The sequence below is a fragment of the Mustela nigripes genome, chromosome 1, assembly GCF_022355385.1.
Source record: "Mustela nigripes isolate SB6536 chromosome 1, MUSNIG.SB6536, whole genome shotgun sequence".
In the NCBI taxonomy this organism is placed as follows: domain Eukaryota; kingdom Metazoa; phylum Chordata; class Mammalia; order Carnivora; family Mustelidae; genus Mustela; species Mustela nigripes.
The window spans coordinates 136,488,895-136,506,428 of record NC_081557.1 but is presented as its reverse complement, the minus strand read 5'-3'; the positions used below and the strand labels follow the sequence as shown (position 1 = coordinate 136,506,428).

Below are 17,534 nucleotides of genomic sequence, written 5' to 3'. Positions count from 1 at the left end.
TATAAAATTTACCCATTTCAAGTGCATTGGTCAGTGACTTTTAGTAAATGTATTGAGTGGTCATCACTGTAAATCAATTTTGGAATTTTTTTAAAAAGATTTTATTTATTTATTTATTTGTCAGAGAGAGAGGGAGAAAGCACACACAAACAGGGAAGCAGCAGGCAGAGGGGGAAGCGGGCTTTCTGTAGGATTCAATCCTAGAACCTGGGAATCATGACTTGGGCTGAAGTCAGACACTTAACCGATTGAGCCACCCAGGAGTCCCAGTTTTGGAACATTTTTATTCCCACATTAGTGATTTTGAATTCATCCATGTCATAATATGTATCATGAATTTTTTTTTTATTGCTAAATAAAAATTGTATGGATACACCACAGTTTAAATGTCCAGTCGCCTGTTGATGGATATTTGGGTTGTTTCCAGTTTGGGGCTGTTATGAATAATCCTGCTGTAAATATCCATGTGCAGTTGTTTGTGTGGAAATTTAATTTTATTTCTCAAGGGAGTAGGTACATAGGAGTGGAATTGCTGGTCCTATGGTAAATTTCTGTTTAACTTAAAAAATACTGCTATGCTGTTTATATTCCTACCATTAATGTATGGGAGTTTCCACTTATCCACATCTTTGTCAACACTTGTTGCTTCTTTTTTTTTTTTTAATTTGTAGTCATTCTGTTGGGTGTAAAATGGCATCTCTTGCAGTTTTAATCTGTACTTCCCTAATGAGTGATGATGTTGAGCTTCTATCTTTTCATATGCTTACTAGGCTTGACTTTTATGGTTTTTTAGCAATAGATGCTAGTCACCTTTCTGGCAATCTTTGTACATTTTCTACTTTTGAATCCACTGAATAAGTACATCCTTTGTCAGAGATTAGGTAAGAAAGATAAGGAGATTTGGTCTAGGTGGTTTATAATATGTACATACATTTATTTATGTTTTGCTAGAATATGAGTCCATTATTTCTTTTTCATCTTTCTTTCTTTCTTTCTTTCTTTCTTTCTTTCTTTCTTTTTTTGGCCTGAGGCCCTGTTTACTTTATTTTTAAAAAAATAGTGAAACCAACCAACCAGTAGACCTTTACATGCTTCCATTGCATCATATGTTATATATATTTATTTTTTTCCTGCTTCGTGGATAATCAGAAGTGTTTGCAATGGCACAGGGCATTACCTATTCTTGTTTTCCTGTGACTGCCTGTCAGGAAATGGGGAATATGCACATGTCCTTTATTGGCTCTTGTTTTTAATCTCCCATAAATTGTAGGGGAATTTTTCATTCAAATTATAGCACCTAAAAAAGTATTTTGTTACTCATTGTACTTCCAAGTATATGGGTAGAGAAGGGAGGTGAAAAGTAATTCTGTGATCTACTCACAAGTTTTTACTCTGTGAAGTATGGGCCTATTTAGAGCAAGGCCAGGTGGTTTAACTGTTACTTGAAAAAGCATGTATCAGATAAGAGTTCTTGTGCTGCTAGGTTACTTGTTACAAATGTGGCATTTAAAATGCTATTTCTCTTACACAGATACATTTGAGGCTTATTTAGTGCCATAGGCTAAAATATCTGACATTAAGTGGGAAATAATGAATTTCTATTTTTATTCTTTGTTTTGTGTTTTTTGATGATTTCTTTTGTCATATTGAACATGATTCAGTAAGTTAGAATAGGGAAAGGTAGATTATCATTTGCATAATTAAGAAGTGAGATTTTTAAAAAGGTGTTTGGTTATAATTGTCTAAGATTCATGCTTTCACTCATCAAAAAATATTTATTGAGCATTTTTTGTGTGCTAGATCTAGGTGTGAGGACTTTAGAGATGAACAAGGTAGATAAGTCCCTGTTCTCATGATTCTTCTTAGCAGGGGAGGAAAGGTTAGAGAGTAGATGCAAAGAAAAGATCATTTCTGATATCACTGACTGCTGTGAAGAAAATCAAATAGGGTGTTGTGCATAAAGAGCCTAAATTAGGATGCTTTAGTCTACACATGACAGAAACTTCACTTAAACTGGTTTAAATAGTAAGGAAATGTATTCTCTCATAACTGGGAAATAGGCTGGACACCAGGCTTGGTCAGATCTGCAGCTCGAGAATTTCATCAGGGATCTGCTTCCTTCTCTCTCTGCCCTGCTGTTTGCAGTGAAAATGTTATTCCAAGGTTGCTTCCCCTTGTGAATGACAAGATGCCTATCGAGTGGACCCAGCATCTCAAGGAAGGAGAGGGAGGGCATGCTTTTTCTTTTTTTCTCTCTTTAAGGTCTAGCAGACCTTTTCCAGAAGTTACTCAGACTAGACCAAAACTGGCGGGGAATGTGGCTACAGTGTTTGCCTCAGATTAGTGGTAGGATTGGGGAATTATGTACCATGACCATCTTAGAGAATGGCTGGCAGGGACATCTGGGTCAGCTTTCTGGAATGAAAATACCTGTGTGTCAGTAGCTTCTTTGTGACCCAGGACTAATGACAAACAAAGGGATAATAATGATTAGATTACAAATGAATCTGAAGAGTAATGGAGTAAAATTTATGTATTACATGTAGCTGTAAATTTGCCATTCACTTTTTAGAATTTCAGCACAGTAAAAGATACTGCATTATACTTTTATATTTTTCTCAGATATTTTTATGCTGAACAGTATTGGAAATTAGAATAAGATTTTTGCATTGAAATGGATCTTAGAGTTTGCTGTCCTAACCTATTTACTTTTTAGAACTTTAGAGTGCATAAATAAAGTCACCAGTTTTTGCTGGGTTTCAGGAGCCTTGATTAAAGGTCTTTGTGATGGGAATGCTTCTATCCACAAATATGTTCGTAAACTTTTATAATTGGAAGGACTTCATTTTTTACTCAAAAAAGGTAGAGATGGTGCAGTGTTCCCTAGTGAAGTACTTAGCTTGCCCTAGAATGTATAGTGGATGTTCAGTGAATTTGACTAAAATCCTTCATAGCTAGAAACCCATGTTCAAGATTAATTCACATGGTAATTTTGTTGAGTAAAGATGCTACATTTTAAATTGGCACATGTTTCACTTTTTATTCTTCTAGTCATTCCTTTACCCATCCAGAATCCTTTACCTATCTATAATAGGTCAGGCATTATGGGATATAGAGATAAGATGAAAAAGACATCTTGCTCTCAGGGAGCTCAAGAATCCAGGTAGGGAGAGCTACCTGGAGGAGGTACCCAGGTGTACCCAGGGTAAGAGCCTAACCCAGCTTTGGGCCACCAATAGGTAACTCTACATGGAGAGAGGGTCTAGCCGACTCCTGAAGAATGGGGATTAGCCTGGGGAATGAGAGTGTGGGGAGACAAAGAGGACAAAGCTGATAAAGGCATCAAAGCAGGATATCATTCACTGCATGTGGAAAACTACGGGGAGTTTCTTCTGGATATATTTTAAGGCCAGAAGTGGAAGAGAGAGGAAGCTGGATAGTGAAGCAGGATAGATATGGAAGGATCACATGTGCCTGCACTAGGAGCAGCTGGAAGCTTTTGAGTACCATGGTCAGATCTGTAGAGTTGCCCTAGGGGTAAGGAAAGAATTAGGAGGTTGCTGTGCTAGTGTTGGCAAGATGTGGTAGGACTCCAGTGACCTAGTGGCGGAAGGGATGGAGAGGAGAGGGGGCATTGATTTGAGGTCTCTCTGAGGTTCATTCTGAAAATTTTAGTGAATGATGGGATTTATTTATTTGTGTGAGAGAAAGAGAGCGCACAAGCAGAGGGAGAGGCAGGCTCCGTGCTGAGCAAGGAGCCCGATGTGGGGGACCCTTGGATCATGACCTGAGCCGAAGGCAGATGTATAATCGACTGAGCCATGTATAATCGACTATAGCCATCCCTATAACTCTCTTTAGTATGTGTTTTGATTCTCAGTATTACTGGCATTCTCAAACTATTAGTGCAATCTGTGGCAAGCTATTTGTTACTGTTTTTGTAGATTAACATGAAACATAAAGATTATAACATTTTTAAAGCAACATATAATAAGTTGAATTTGTTGAAAGCAGATACAGTTTTCTGGGGAAAGAATTCATTAAAAAGGACACATATGGAATATATGAATTAGCAAAGTATGTCTTATAGTAATATCTTAAAAACTAGGATATTAAAAACTGCTTGTCATAGGACTGATTTCTCACTCAAATATATAAGTTAAAGTCAGACTTTTTTTTTTTTTAAGTTTTATTTATTTATTTGACAGAGAGGGAGCACAAGCAAGGGGAATGTGAGAGGGAAAAGCAGGCTTCCCACTGAGCAGGGAGCCTGATGTGGGGCTCCATCCCAGGACCCTGGATCATGCCCTGAGCGGAAGTTAGATGCTTAACCAACTGAAGCCACCCAGGCCCCCCAAAGTCACACTTGTTTTTTGTCTAAACTAGGTCATGCGTAAGTCCTGAGGGCTGAATTCACTCCTTGCGAACTGAGTATGTGGCTTTATACTTGTGTGGCCCCAGGCCCTGCAAGGCTTTATACATTGCCATAGCCGTATAGGTGAATTAGATGTGGCCTTTGTCTAAAGTCCAAATCCACAGTCCCAACTGTCTTCACGTTAGACACAAAAGAACTTTGAGATGATACAAATTCCATCTGTCTACAAGATCCGGAGAGAGTAGGATAGGTGTTGTGCCTTATATGCAAATGAAGAATTATATTTCTGTATTTCTCAACCTTTCTTTTTTCCTGTTTTTAAAGGGGGAAAAAACAGGCTGAGGCAACACACACATAAGCCAGTCCCTTTTGTTCCTACTGTATAGGCGTATATACCTCTTCCTCATTAACTGTCTTCCCTTGTAATACTGGTAGATGTCCCCCCACCCCATCTCACCCCTATGCCCCTCCCTGGGAGGTGGCAGGATACTTTTGAGATATTTTAGCTCTTAGGGGAACAGCTTCTTTCTGAAATCTTGTCAGAAATAATCTCTAGGGAAGTATGCAGTTAAATGTACATCACTATTATTATTTCTCTCCTCCCAGGGTTTATGTTTACAAAGAATTTGGTGTAATTATGGATTCCCATAGGCTTTTCTGATAGCTTATGGTCGCTGGCAGTGTACCATGGCTAAAAAAAGAAATGAACTTTCAAGAAATCCTGAGGATGTTATCTTGTTTTTCTGACAGATGTTGGATTTAAGTAAAGGTGAGGGGTGGCAGCATCGCTTTTAATGCTGCTGCTTTTATCTTTGTAACCTAATGGAACCAAACTCTTGTGCCAGGTGTCTCATGCACTCAACATAATTATTAGACTGCCCTCATCATTTTAAATGGAAATTTTCTTTCCTCAGCATTCGACACTTTATATTTCCCTATGTCTTGGGTCATTTTATGTTTTCCGTACATGTGTGGTCAAACCTGCTGCTTTCTCTCCCTAAGTTCCCTTCTCTTTTCTGCTTCCCTGTTTATTTCCACAAGAAGGATCTTATTTTTGATCCTTGAATGTTCCATTAGTTCAGTGAGTAAAGGAGAGAGGTCTTACAGCACTTTTTCGCAGGCAGTGAGATAGGAGAACAGCTGGCTTTAGTAAGAAGGGCTGGGCTGGTATGGAAGTGACTTAGGTTTGTGGATAAAGTTACCACAGATGACAAAGAGGAGCAGAACATGGGCTAGAAGATCTCTGTAAGAAGCCCCTTGTCATTGACTAGCTCTTTTGTGATCCCTCTTTTGTCTTGCATTCCTTCAGTGGTTTCTGTAGTTTGTGTCCTAAATGTTTTCTGCATGAGGGTCATGTTGTCCCTGAGGACAAAACCTGTGTTCATTGCAGGTCACTCATGCACATGGCAGCCACTGCTGTGCTTGTTGAATGAGTGCTGCTGACCAAGCGAGTCCTTTTTAGCAAGTGCTCATTGCTATTAGCCAAAAGGGGTGACATGGTGACTCTTCTAGTCATGAGTAGAAATCCAAAAAGAAAACTGCCTACAAGCATGGACCAAAAAAAAACATGGACAGAAGCATATACTGAACTTAATAATGCCATAGGTATTATAGTTGGGCATGTGGCATGGTCACTGCTTTGATGTGATTTTCAGGTACAAGTGGGTGACAAGTACATTTTCTGGTTTTGGGGGAGGTAATGGAATGTTCTAGGCCTGCAAAAAGTGGCTGCTTGTGTTGCTTATGAAATACAGCGAGTGGCAAGAAAATGGCATTGGTATTTTCTTTTCTCTACAGCAGTGGCTTGCTGTAGCGTCACTCTTCCTTGTTTGTGTTTTAGGTGAAATGAGTGAGAGCCGAGCAAAGAGAGTTCGAATAAAAGAGGTAGATGGCTGGACCCTGAGAATGCTGATCGATTATGTTTACACTGCAGAAATTCAGGTTACAGAAGAAAATGTACAGGTGAGAGTAAACCCCTCATACCATTTAGCTCTTTGTACATGCCATTTTTTTTAAATCAAAAGAGCATACCTGCACCGCAGGATACTTTTTGTACTAAAGTAATGGAATTCATTGTTAAAACTGAATTTCTAAGGAATATTTGGAATGATTACATCTTTCTAATGATGTTTCTGATTTCAATATCTTTTATATTTGAATCTTTGAAGTTTGAATCTGTCAGTTCTCTGAATGACATTTGTTTGGGAAAACGCTGTCATACTCATAACTACTGATTGATGTTGCCCACATTTCTCTATTCCCTTGAGGTTAAAATCTACAAAGGGTGTTTTTGACTATTAACAGTCTTTACTTCTTCTGTAATTCTAGAATTTAGATAAAATTTAGCCTTGCATTTTCTTACTTTCTTTAAAGAATGCATGTTTTATATATATAATGTAAAGGAATAATATAGATATATATATAGTATATAGTATGTAGTGTAGAAGGTGAAAGTGCCTCTTTTAAATTATCTTTTCAGACCATTTTCTATGCAATTATGTATACTCATGTACTCACCTTTGCACAGTTTTCCTGATATAGATACATTTTTGCTATGCCTGTTTCTCTGAAACTTGCTTTTTTCACTGTACAAAGTATCTTGAAGTTCTTTACATATCAATATATGTGGGCCCAGCCCCTTCTTTTGACTGGCATCCCATATGTTAATCAGTATATATGATTTTTCCACTTTTTTTTTTTTTAAAGATTTTATTTATTTATTTGACAGAGAGAAATCACAAGTAGTCAGAGAGGCAGGCAGAGAGAGAGAGAGGAGGAAGCAGGCTCCCTGCTGAGCAGAGAGCCCGATGCGGGACTCGATCCCAGGACCCTGAGATCATGACCTGAGCCGAAGGCAGCAGCCTAATCCACTGAGCCACCCAGGCGCCCTGATTTTTCGACTTTTATAAAGATACTGCAGTGAATGAACATTTTTATATTTCCATCCAAAACTAATGGAATAGATTTCTCAAATGTAATTGGTGGATCAAAGGGTACCTGCATGTTTTAATTTTTGATAGGTATGCCAAATTGCCAACTGAAAATTTGTATTTATACTCCTTCCAACAGGTAAACTGTGTTTTGAGGACAACAAAAAGAATTAGGACTAACTTCTTAATAAATAATCTCTGAATTATACTTGCTCAGATAGGAAAGTGTGGGCTCAATATTTTGTCTCTTGTAATTAGTTGAAATATGATACAAAATTTTTGAGTTTGGAGACTGAAATCTTTGGACATTAACTTAATTAAGACATGCTGTTATTAAATCTGAGATACTGGCAGTGGTGAAGCCTTCTGATGATCTTACCCAGGTGGCCTTATTTGCCTTTACTTGGAAATCCAGTTCATGAGGTAAAGCATGTGAAACAACCTTGGTTGGTACTAAAGTTGTGTGTAAAGGTGTGAATCAACTGCTGTGTGAACTTTTTTTTTTTTTTTAACCTGGAGAGTGTTTGGTACATGTCATGAGGGAGAATAGTACCAGCATATCATTGCAATCTGATTTTTTCTGTATAGTTATGCTAGTTTCTGGGTTTTGGCTTATCGTTTTGAAAGAGACATTATCTTGGTTTTCTTCTTGCTCCTTTTTAAAAATTCATTTGAGTTCATGGGCCTCATTGTGCCCTGTATCTGACCTTCAACGAATGAATTGCTGATTGTCATAATATGTGACATGAGGGAAATTTGCAAAAGATGATTTAGGCCTAAGAGAATAGACTGTGTGAATTCAGTCCTCAATGCTGTTTGCAGTAGTTCTTGCGGTGGAGACATTGGCCTATGGGGAACTGGGAAAACGCCTCTCATGTTTCTTTTAATACTGTCACGTTCTAGTCCTGAAATATTAGTCATCATAGTCTTTCAGAAAACCTCTTGCCATGCTGATTTGCCTTTTGTGTATATGTTCAGCTCCTACAGGAATACATTCAGAGTTGTATTTGGCAGACTTACTAAATGCTTAATATTCATGTAGTTTTTATTTTTGGGGGGGAGGGTGGGGGAAGAGAGCATAGAGATACCTTGCTATGCAAAGCCTCATTTATATTCCATTGAAAAATACTTCTTTTAGGAAAGGCAGTTTAGAATAAAATTGATTAAAATAAGTTGCCCTTTCTGTAACAAGGGCAATTCTGTACAATTTTTCAGTGAAATACATAGTAAGGGTTTACCTATGAAGATATGCCAAACTGCTCTCTCTTCTGTTTTGTGTATCTTCGTGTACACTTTGTTAGATCTTTCTTATAAGCACTGTTCACCTTAGGGAGGGGAGTGGTATGGTGGAGGTATGTGGTGTACTTGTTAAAGTCAAGCTGAAATTTTAAATGGCCCCAACTGGGAACCTGGCTCTGGGTAGATCTGTTTTGAGAGAATTGACAGTGGGGCTAGAACTTTCTGTAGTTCAGAAGTTTGTTGTTGTAGCTATATTTTCTTAATTAGACCTAGAATCAAATGTCAGGTGACCTCTCTTTTAGTAAGTTTCTGTTTTAGTAATAATAAAATATGATTTTAGGATAGCAGATGTCTTAGTGTTTTACTTTGGGATTGCATGTTTTGATGTAGAATCATGGTGCCATAGAATGTTGAGGTCCAGCTGTCTTGGTCAGTTGGTGCCAGAACAGGACCATAATCCTGCTTTTCCTGATTCCTACTTTAGGGCCTCTTCTGTGATACCATATAGTCTCCTATTACACAAATTAAAAAATTAGATATAATAGTCGTTTGAAGTGAAGGTTGAACTTTGAGTCAGAATGAGGGAATGAATCAATTTGAAACATTAACTCCAGAAAAGGAATAATTATTACTGTGTTATGTAAGTAATGGGAGTTTAATTTTTGGCTCTTTAGGGTTTCCCTGATTTCTTTTTCTTTCTTTTTTTTTTTTTTTATGTTGCTGTTTTTTATTTTAAGTTTTTAAACTTTGGTTTTGAGATTAGGTATTTGCTTTTATTTATGGCAAGATTGGGGAGTAATTTGAGCCGAATGAATTTGTGTATTTTTTTGAAAGGAGAAATAAAAGGAGAATATACATCTTACTACAATCATTTAATTCAGCTTGTTGTTGCTATTGAGTAATTTAACTTGTTTCTAGAATTTCTGTTCAAATTTTATATACATTCTATATCTGGGAACAGAGAAAATAAAGTCAAAGGCTGTTATAAGGTAGGTTTTTAAACTTGGGGGCATCATGGAGCACCCGAGTGGCTCTTTCAGTTAAGCATCTGACTCTTGGTTTCAGCTCAGGTCATGACCTCAGGGTTGAGATCTAGCCCCACATTGAGCTCCACATTGGGTGTGGAGCTTGCTTAAGATTCTCTCTCCCTCTTCCTCCCCCACCATTCACTCGTGCTCTCTTAAAAAATACACACATACACAAACACAAAAACTGTTTAAATTGGGGCATCATGAATTCTTTGAGAATGATGAAAAACTATGGATCCTCTCCCAAGCAAAGTGCACCTAGTCGTTTATGCACACAGTTTCGCATATACTTGTAGAGAATTTGTGTACTTTGTCTCCCCCCGCCACTCTCCCACTGTTAAGAATACTTAGCTTTATATGTATATGTGTGTATATGCGTATGTATGAAGGGATTTTACATGAGTTTATTTTCAGCTATGTGCTAGGCATTTTACATATGTCTCATTTGATATTCACCACCTTATTAGATAGGTATTACTCCCATTTTGCAATTAAGGAAGCTCAAGAAGGCTAAGTAATTAGCTCAGTATCACACAGCAGCTGTTAAGTTGTTATTAACTAGTGCTGCTTAAAAAGAAAGTTTATAAATTTGAAAATTAAAATACCTTTATAACCAAAAATATTTTTTTCATTATCTAAAAATTATTGGAGGTTTAACTCTTCTTCTTTTATCAGTCAACATTTTTGAAGAAGCCTAAAGCAACTTGAGTTTTTTAAAACATTTACTTCATTGCTAAATTTGTGGTTTTGTTACATACATTTTGACTTCTCAGCTTTCAGGTATTTGTTTTGGCTTGCTAAAAGTAGCTAAGAGTTTTGTTCACTTGATGTAAGTGTGAAAAACAAAGGTAAAAATCTTAATAGATAGTGCAATGTAAGTAAATACTCTCATTTCCAAATTAATATTATGAGTGTTCATCCAGGGGGCACGTGGGTGGCTCAGTGGGTTAAAGCCTCTGCCTTTGGCTCAGGTCATGATTCCAGGGTCCTGGAATAGAGCCCCACATCGAGCCCTGCATCAGGTTCTCTGCTCAGCGGGGAGCCTGCTTCCCCCCCACCTACCTCCACCCTGCCTGCCTCTCTGCCTACTTGTGATCTCTGTCAAATAAATAAATAAAATCTTAAAAATAAAAAATGTGTGTTCACCAAAAGTTCTGTCTACACTAGAACCTTTCTCATTTCAGAAGAATTTAAGAAGCATCTGATAATTGTGAATGGATAGGTTTTAAACAGTTCAGAAAATTTATATGTTGCATAAATTGAAATCATTTGGGAAAGGAAATCTCATCCTTTTAGAAAAGGAACAGAATTTAATTTCAAGAAAGTTAAAATTAATTTTTGGTAATAAACATACCAGAGTGTTTTACACAATCCCAATACAGTAGAAAATTCAACATAGTGTGTCCATTTTGTTGGAGGTGTAGGGCAAGTTGTTTTTGTTTGTTTCAGACCAGAAGTGCTAGCAATATATTGTATAATTGTATATATTGTTTTACCAGTGAGGCATTCCTAAAAAGAAGACATCAGAGAAAGGGGCATCTACAGTAGGAGACCTGTTGACATGGTTGACCAGTTAATCAACAAAAGGCTGTTAAAGTGGAGAAAGCATCAAATAAGAATACATGAATACCCCCAACTATTTTATTTTAACCTATAACTTGCAATTGTACAATTATATGCCAGTCTTTTGTGGTAAAACTAGTATGGTTGGAGAGCCATATTCTTTTTTGCACATGTGACATCATAATGATAGATCAGCCCTAATTTTCTAATTTTTAAAAAAGTGCATCAAAGGGACGCCTAGGTGGCTCAGTTGGTTAAGCAGCTGCCTTCGGCTCGGGTCATGATCCCAGGGTCCTGGGATCGAGTCCCACATCGGGCTCCTTGCTTGGCAGGGAGCCTGCTTCTCCCTCTGCCTCTGCCTGCCTCTTTGTTTGCCTGTGCTCACTTGCTCTCTCTCCGTCTCTTACAAATAAATAAATAAAATCTTTAAAAAAAAAAAAAGTGCATCAAGAACTGAGACATGAGTCCCGTATCCGGCCCTCTGCCTGCTTCTGCCTGCCTCCATGCCTGCCTCTCTGCCTGCCTCTCTGCCTACTTGTGATCACTCTGTCAAATAAATAAATAAAATCTTAAAAAAAAAAACAAAAACCTGAGACATTTGAGAAGAAATCTCAGTGCAAAGTCATTTTTGAATTACACAATTTCTCTTTCCTTCCCCATGTGTAATTTATGAAGCTTTTTTTTTTTTTTTTTGTAGTAACACATTGTTCAAGTAATTCTAAAGCAATCAACTTAGTTTTCATAGAAATAGCTCTCTTTTTACACTTATATCTCACTGGATTATATATGTTTATTTAAATTATGTAATTTCAGTAACAAGTGCCAGTGTCATAAACAGATTTGGGAGTGAAATCAAAATGTATGTGTTGGTAAAATGCAGCCCAGCTGGATAGGCAGAAGTGTGCAGGCATATTAGAGAGTACAGGGGGCATGGGAAAGTTGATTAGTCAGGTGGGCAGGTGAAACAGAGGTTGGTAAGCCAGTGCTTTTGCAGTGTGTATTTCTGCATTGTGTAGATAAACACCGAAATGAGATTCCTATTAGATGGGTATTTATTTTCCAATGGATATCAAAGACACCCTGTCAGTTAAGTAGACTAAGTCTTCTGCTAAGTCTCCAGTCCTGTGTTTGGTCCTGATGCTTGGTCCAAAAATGAACAAAGAACAAAACATAGTAAATATACTATAGATGTTGGCAGTGCTATTGAAATACCTTGGCATTTTGTCCAAAGTTCTTAACTTCTCTGAGCTTTATTTTCTTGCCTGAAAGAGGGGAATAAATTCTGTTCTTTCATATATAGGAACTTGTGAAACATCATTCATTAGATAATTGGTTTATGTATAGGTGAGATATGCTGGGTCCTAACTAAAAGCATAGTTGGGATTGAGGCTTGGGCCAGAAATGAATGGGGTTAAGAATAGGGGCACCAATCTGGGAGAGCAAGCAATAAGTATTTTTAAATTTATTTTTAATTTTCATTTATTTATTTTTAAGAGATTTTAGTTATTTATGTGACAGGGAACATAAGCAGGGGGAGCGGGAGAGGTAGAGGGAGAAGCAGGCATCCCGCTGAGCAGGGAGCCCAATGCAGGACTTGATCCCAGGACCCTAGGATCATGACCTGAGCTGAAGGCAGAGGCTTAACCTACTGAGCCACCCAGGCACCCCAGTAAATTTTTTTTTTAATTGAGGGCAGCATGTAATCTGAATGAAAGTGCTCCAGTACGAGTGACAGTGTGAATGAGGTGCTCAGGAGGCATGGCAGCAGGAAGTCTCATGGTGGTGGTGCTGGTGGTATGGTACCTGCTGTTAGGCTAATGGCAGTATCTTTGATCCAGGAAGAGCTGCCCTAAGTGAACAGTGAGTCAAGTTGATAGCCCCAAGCTCACTTGTCAGGAAAAAGACTTGGTAAACTCTAGGCAATTGTAATACCATAGCTTTGTAAATTTGGGATTGTGGACGTTAAATCCAGGATCTAAGGCCATGTTCAGTTGGATAGGGCTTTTGGCTCACAGTGTGGGTTGGTAAGCATAAGGATGCTTTAGGGAGCGCACCACATTTAAGGCAGCAGGATTAAGGACAGACTAGAAACACTGGTTGGGCGCCCAATAAACATAGTCTTGGTCAGATTAGTTTAGGACTGAGTTGGACTGAACTTGAAGATATAAGGCTTTTAACATTTTCAGCTGAATGAGGAAAGATCAGGTAAGAATTAATAACCATTTCACTGCTTCTTTATACATGGCTTGCTCTTTCCCTTTCTTACTTCTAAAGATACTGAGCTTGCCCATTTTTCCATTGCCAGTGTTGATCCTTATGAATTCCAGTTCTCAGTGGTAGGGTAGTTCAGTAAAAAATTATCGAGCATCTGTTTTATCTACATCTGTTTTATGCTGGGCAGTGTTCCAGCTATTGGTGATGCAATATCAAGATGGATAGACAAGGCCCTTGTCCTAAGAGTCTTTACAGCCTGTTGCTCTACAGGGTAATAGGTGTTTCTAGTGACTGGATAGATGTGTACATTATCCAATGTACACTATCCAATGTGCATCATTTTCAGGACCTAGGTCTTCCAATCAGAGGATTGTTTGGTGAGCATGAAATCTTAGAGAAGGGAGCTTACTTCAGATGGATTAGGGAGGGCCCTCATTGATTATCATTCTGCTACAAAACACATCTCTAGTGACCAGGAAATTGATCAAGTGCCATCAGATCCAATGCCTCTCTCCCCTGCATGGTAGAAAAACTGACAAGTAATTTCTTTTTACATGACCCATTTCTGAACATTTTGTTAGCTGGTAGTTGTTGTTTCTACCTCTAGGCCCTGGAGGCTGTCAGGATCTCTATTAGCCATCATGGCTTATTGAGGCCAGGATTCTTAATTAGAGGGTAGGTCCCCAGTATTTTGAATTCTCATCTGTCTTCATAGAGACTGAATAGTAAGAACTATTTTACTCTTCTGTTAACAATGATTTCTTCTGGCAGAGACTATAACTATACGATTGGTTATGCTTTAACCTTAATTACAGTCACATTCCAGATCTGCCCTATAGTTACTTGATTGAATGACAGTTTTCCATTCTCAGCCATACAAATAGAAGTTGCTCGTGTACCAAAGGAGTTCAGTAGCAGATTTGTCTTCAGGGTGAGCAAAAATGTCTACTGAGCAGTTTTGTAAATATTTTTCGTTTAAATAAAATCATTTAAATCAAATATATAACACTATATATTTAAGTTATTGTTGAACAACTCAGATAATAATAAGGAGGCCCCTTAGATTGGCTCTCTGCTAGAAAACTTTCATGGGCTATTGGACTCTGGCTAATTATTGTATTAGAATTTAGAGCTCAAATCTTGAATTTAACCATTGACTTCAAGAATGGCCTTGAGAATTTTAGCTATTACAAATAAAACTGATAATGCTTTGACACCTCACAGAAATGCTGTGATATATGAAATGTGCCAGTTAAAGCTTATAAAAATATTAAAGTCCTCTATAAATGTTGAACAGAAATAAGAAATGGGCAGCAATAAAAAGTCTTGTGGCCATGAGGAAGAAGAACCCACTGAGACTGTTTGGGATCACTGGGTAAAAAAAAGAAATGCCTCATGTAACCTTTCCCTTATTTTTTATATTCTGAATCCAGATATGTATTTGTGACCAAACCATAAATCTTAAATTGCTGTAGACTTCTCTCCACCCAGCAGGACTTGGGTGTTTGGGTTAGTGTGGAGACAGCACTCTGGGGTGATTGCAGTACCAGTTTGTAACACCTTCTTCCATTGGTCTGACAGGCAGTGGTTCAAGGAAAAGTGCTCTTTTTCCTAGCACAGGTTTTGGAAGCCTTATTGTTTTTCCATTTCCATTTTCTGTTTCTCTTATGAGATAGAAAGTGAGTTCTTTGTTACTAACAGAATTTGGCAGATGATATGCTTAAAACATAAAAAAAAGTGTTGAATCAAACTGTCAGGATTAGTGGTTGTTTATGGGATAGCAGTGGGAAATTTATCATTGAAGTGAATTTATCTGACATTCTAATACTCAGAAAACTGTTAAACTAGTATTTTATCAGTTTATCAGAATTATAATTTTAGTTTATTATTACCCAGAGGCACAAAATGGTGAATTTCTTTTATATTAATAATTACTATACATTTAAATATTTACAGTTGATTTTTGGTGTTAATTGCATTTTATTATATTTTAAGTCTGAACTTGGTAATCCTTTTTAATCAATCCTAATTTTAATCAAAATACTTGATCATCTGTTCTCCAGTCATGCCAGTTAAATTATGTTTTACTTTGTATAAGTTAGAAGTATAGAATAAATGAAAACTTATTTAAAATTTAGTTGGAAGAAGCCATTGGTGGTCAGCTAGTTTGAGAAAAATCTAGAGAGTTTATCATAAAAACATCTTATAAATCTTAGATGGGCATCAAATTTGAAGTGTTTAAGTTTTTGTTTACAGAAAAGCTAGGCACTCAGGAAATATTAATAACTAAGGTTAGTTGTGGCTTTACATTATTAAAATATATAATTTTTTTAAAAAAGTTTTTATTTATCCAGAAATCAAGACACACAGAGAGAGAGAGAGAGAGAGAGAGTCTCTGTGTGTGTGTGTGTGTGTGTAGGGGGAGGGGCTGAGGGAGAGGAACAGGCTGACTCTGCTAAGCACAGAGCCCAGTGCAGGGCGTGATCTCAGGACCTTGAAATCATGCCTTGAACTGAAACCCAGAGTCAGATACTTAACTGACTGAGCCACCTAGGCGCTCCTAAAATATGTAATCTTTGAAGAGGTCCAGTGTTGAGTCATTTTGTGATTGATATTTTAATTAGCTTCATGTGGTATATAAGAGGAATTGATCTTGATGAGCAAAAAAATGACTTCATCCTGATTGTGATCTAGCATCTTTTAGCAGTGTTGTAATTTGAGCGGTAAAAAGTTAGGTATAAAGTCATTATTAGGTGGATTTTTTCCTTCACATTTGAGCCATGCCTCATACTGTTTACATTTGGACCTATGTGCAGCAAAGCACAACTGGGTCAGCTGCCAGTGTTCAGGGTCCAGCTCTCCAGACCAGATTAGGTGGTGGGAGCCTAGAATTGTTGAATTATCTGTGGTTCAGGCATATTTGGTTTTGAATAAGCCAAAGGTTTTATAAATCCTAGCATTATTGACCCAAAACTTTAAATATTACTACCTTTTGGACTTTAATGTCTTAATTCCATTGTCAGGTTTGTAAAATTAATGTGCTTCGCATCATCTACTTGAAGTGTACATGTGTCTTTCCCCAGGTTATATGAGTCAATTTTTGTGAAAATAGAATATAGCTATATTACTAACATTTCTTCAAAAGCTGTTGTTTTAAATTAACTTTACAAATACTAGTATAGAAATTTGGTTATGTAAATACAGTTGATATATTTTCATTTATTTTCTTACTTGGGGTTCTATCAGGTAGGATTTTTATTTTTCGTTTTAAATTTGTTTTGTAATTTATAAATGCCTTTGACTGACTTCTGGTGACTTTTAGTGTGGGCCTAAAGCACTCATTTTTTTTTTTTTTCCTCTAGTGGGCTATTATTTACATGTTCAGTTTGCTAAGTTTTTAAAAATTTTTTTATTTTTTATTAACATAAAATGTATTGTTAGCCCCAGGGGTACAGGTCTGTGAATCACTAGGTTTACACACTTCACAGCACTCACCATAGCACATACCCTCCCCAATGTCCATAATAGTTTGCTAAGTTTTAACAAATGTATACACCCATTAACCCACACCCAAATCAGGATATTGAGCATTTATAACCTCAAGCCTCTTCCTGATAAATCTCTAACCTCTGACTCTAGGCAACCACTGTATGATTTCTGTTATAACAGATTAGTTTTGCCTGTTACAGAACTTTATATAAATAGAATCAAGCAGAATATATTCTTTCGATGCTGACTTATTTGGCATAACAGAACATTTGTGAGATTTATCTGTGTTGCTGCATGTTCCAGTACTTAGTTCCTTTTTATAGATGCTGAGTATTCTAGTGTATGGATTTATTGCAGTTTAGCATGATGGTGGACATGTATTTAAAGTTTTGGGCTGTTACGAATAGACTTAAGGCACTTTGATAGAGGACATTGAGAAACACATATTCTGTAATTAAGCTGTAGTTGGGGTCAGGGAGAGACTAATCAGTAAGATGGGTAAAGTTATTTAATTGCTTATTAAAAGGGATTTGGGTTTTTGGTTTTTTTTTTTTGCTTGACCTGTGCTTTCTTATCATGTGTTTTCTCATTTTTTATTCTCCAGCAATAATTTGATCTTATCTTATAATCTCTATTTCATGTCAAGTCTGGGCTTTGACACATGGGGTTGGGAGATGATACATGAAAGGAGAGAAT

General features: G+C 37.2%; 1 protein-coding gene across 2 annotated transcripts in view; it reads left to right on the top strand.

The window, feature by feature from the left end:
• Positions 1 to 17,534, top strand: part of KLHL2 (kelch like family member 2) — a 105,327-nt gene that overhangs the window by 29,533 nt on the left and 58,260 nt on the right. The window contains exon 4 of one of the 2 annotated variants that reach the window (XM_059374215.1): positions 6,216 to 6,337. The exons of the other annotated variant lie outside the window; for it this stretch is intronic. Coding sequence (XP_059230198.1) covers positions 6,216 to 6,337 — 122 coding nt within the window. The remainder of the gene's footprint in view (positions 1 to 6,215; positions 6,338 to 17,534) is intronic. 2 annotated transcript variants of the gene reach the window in all.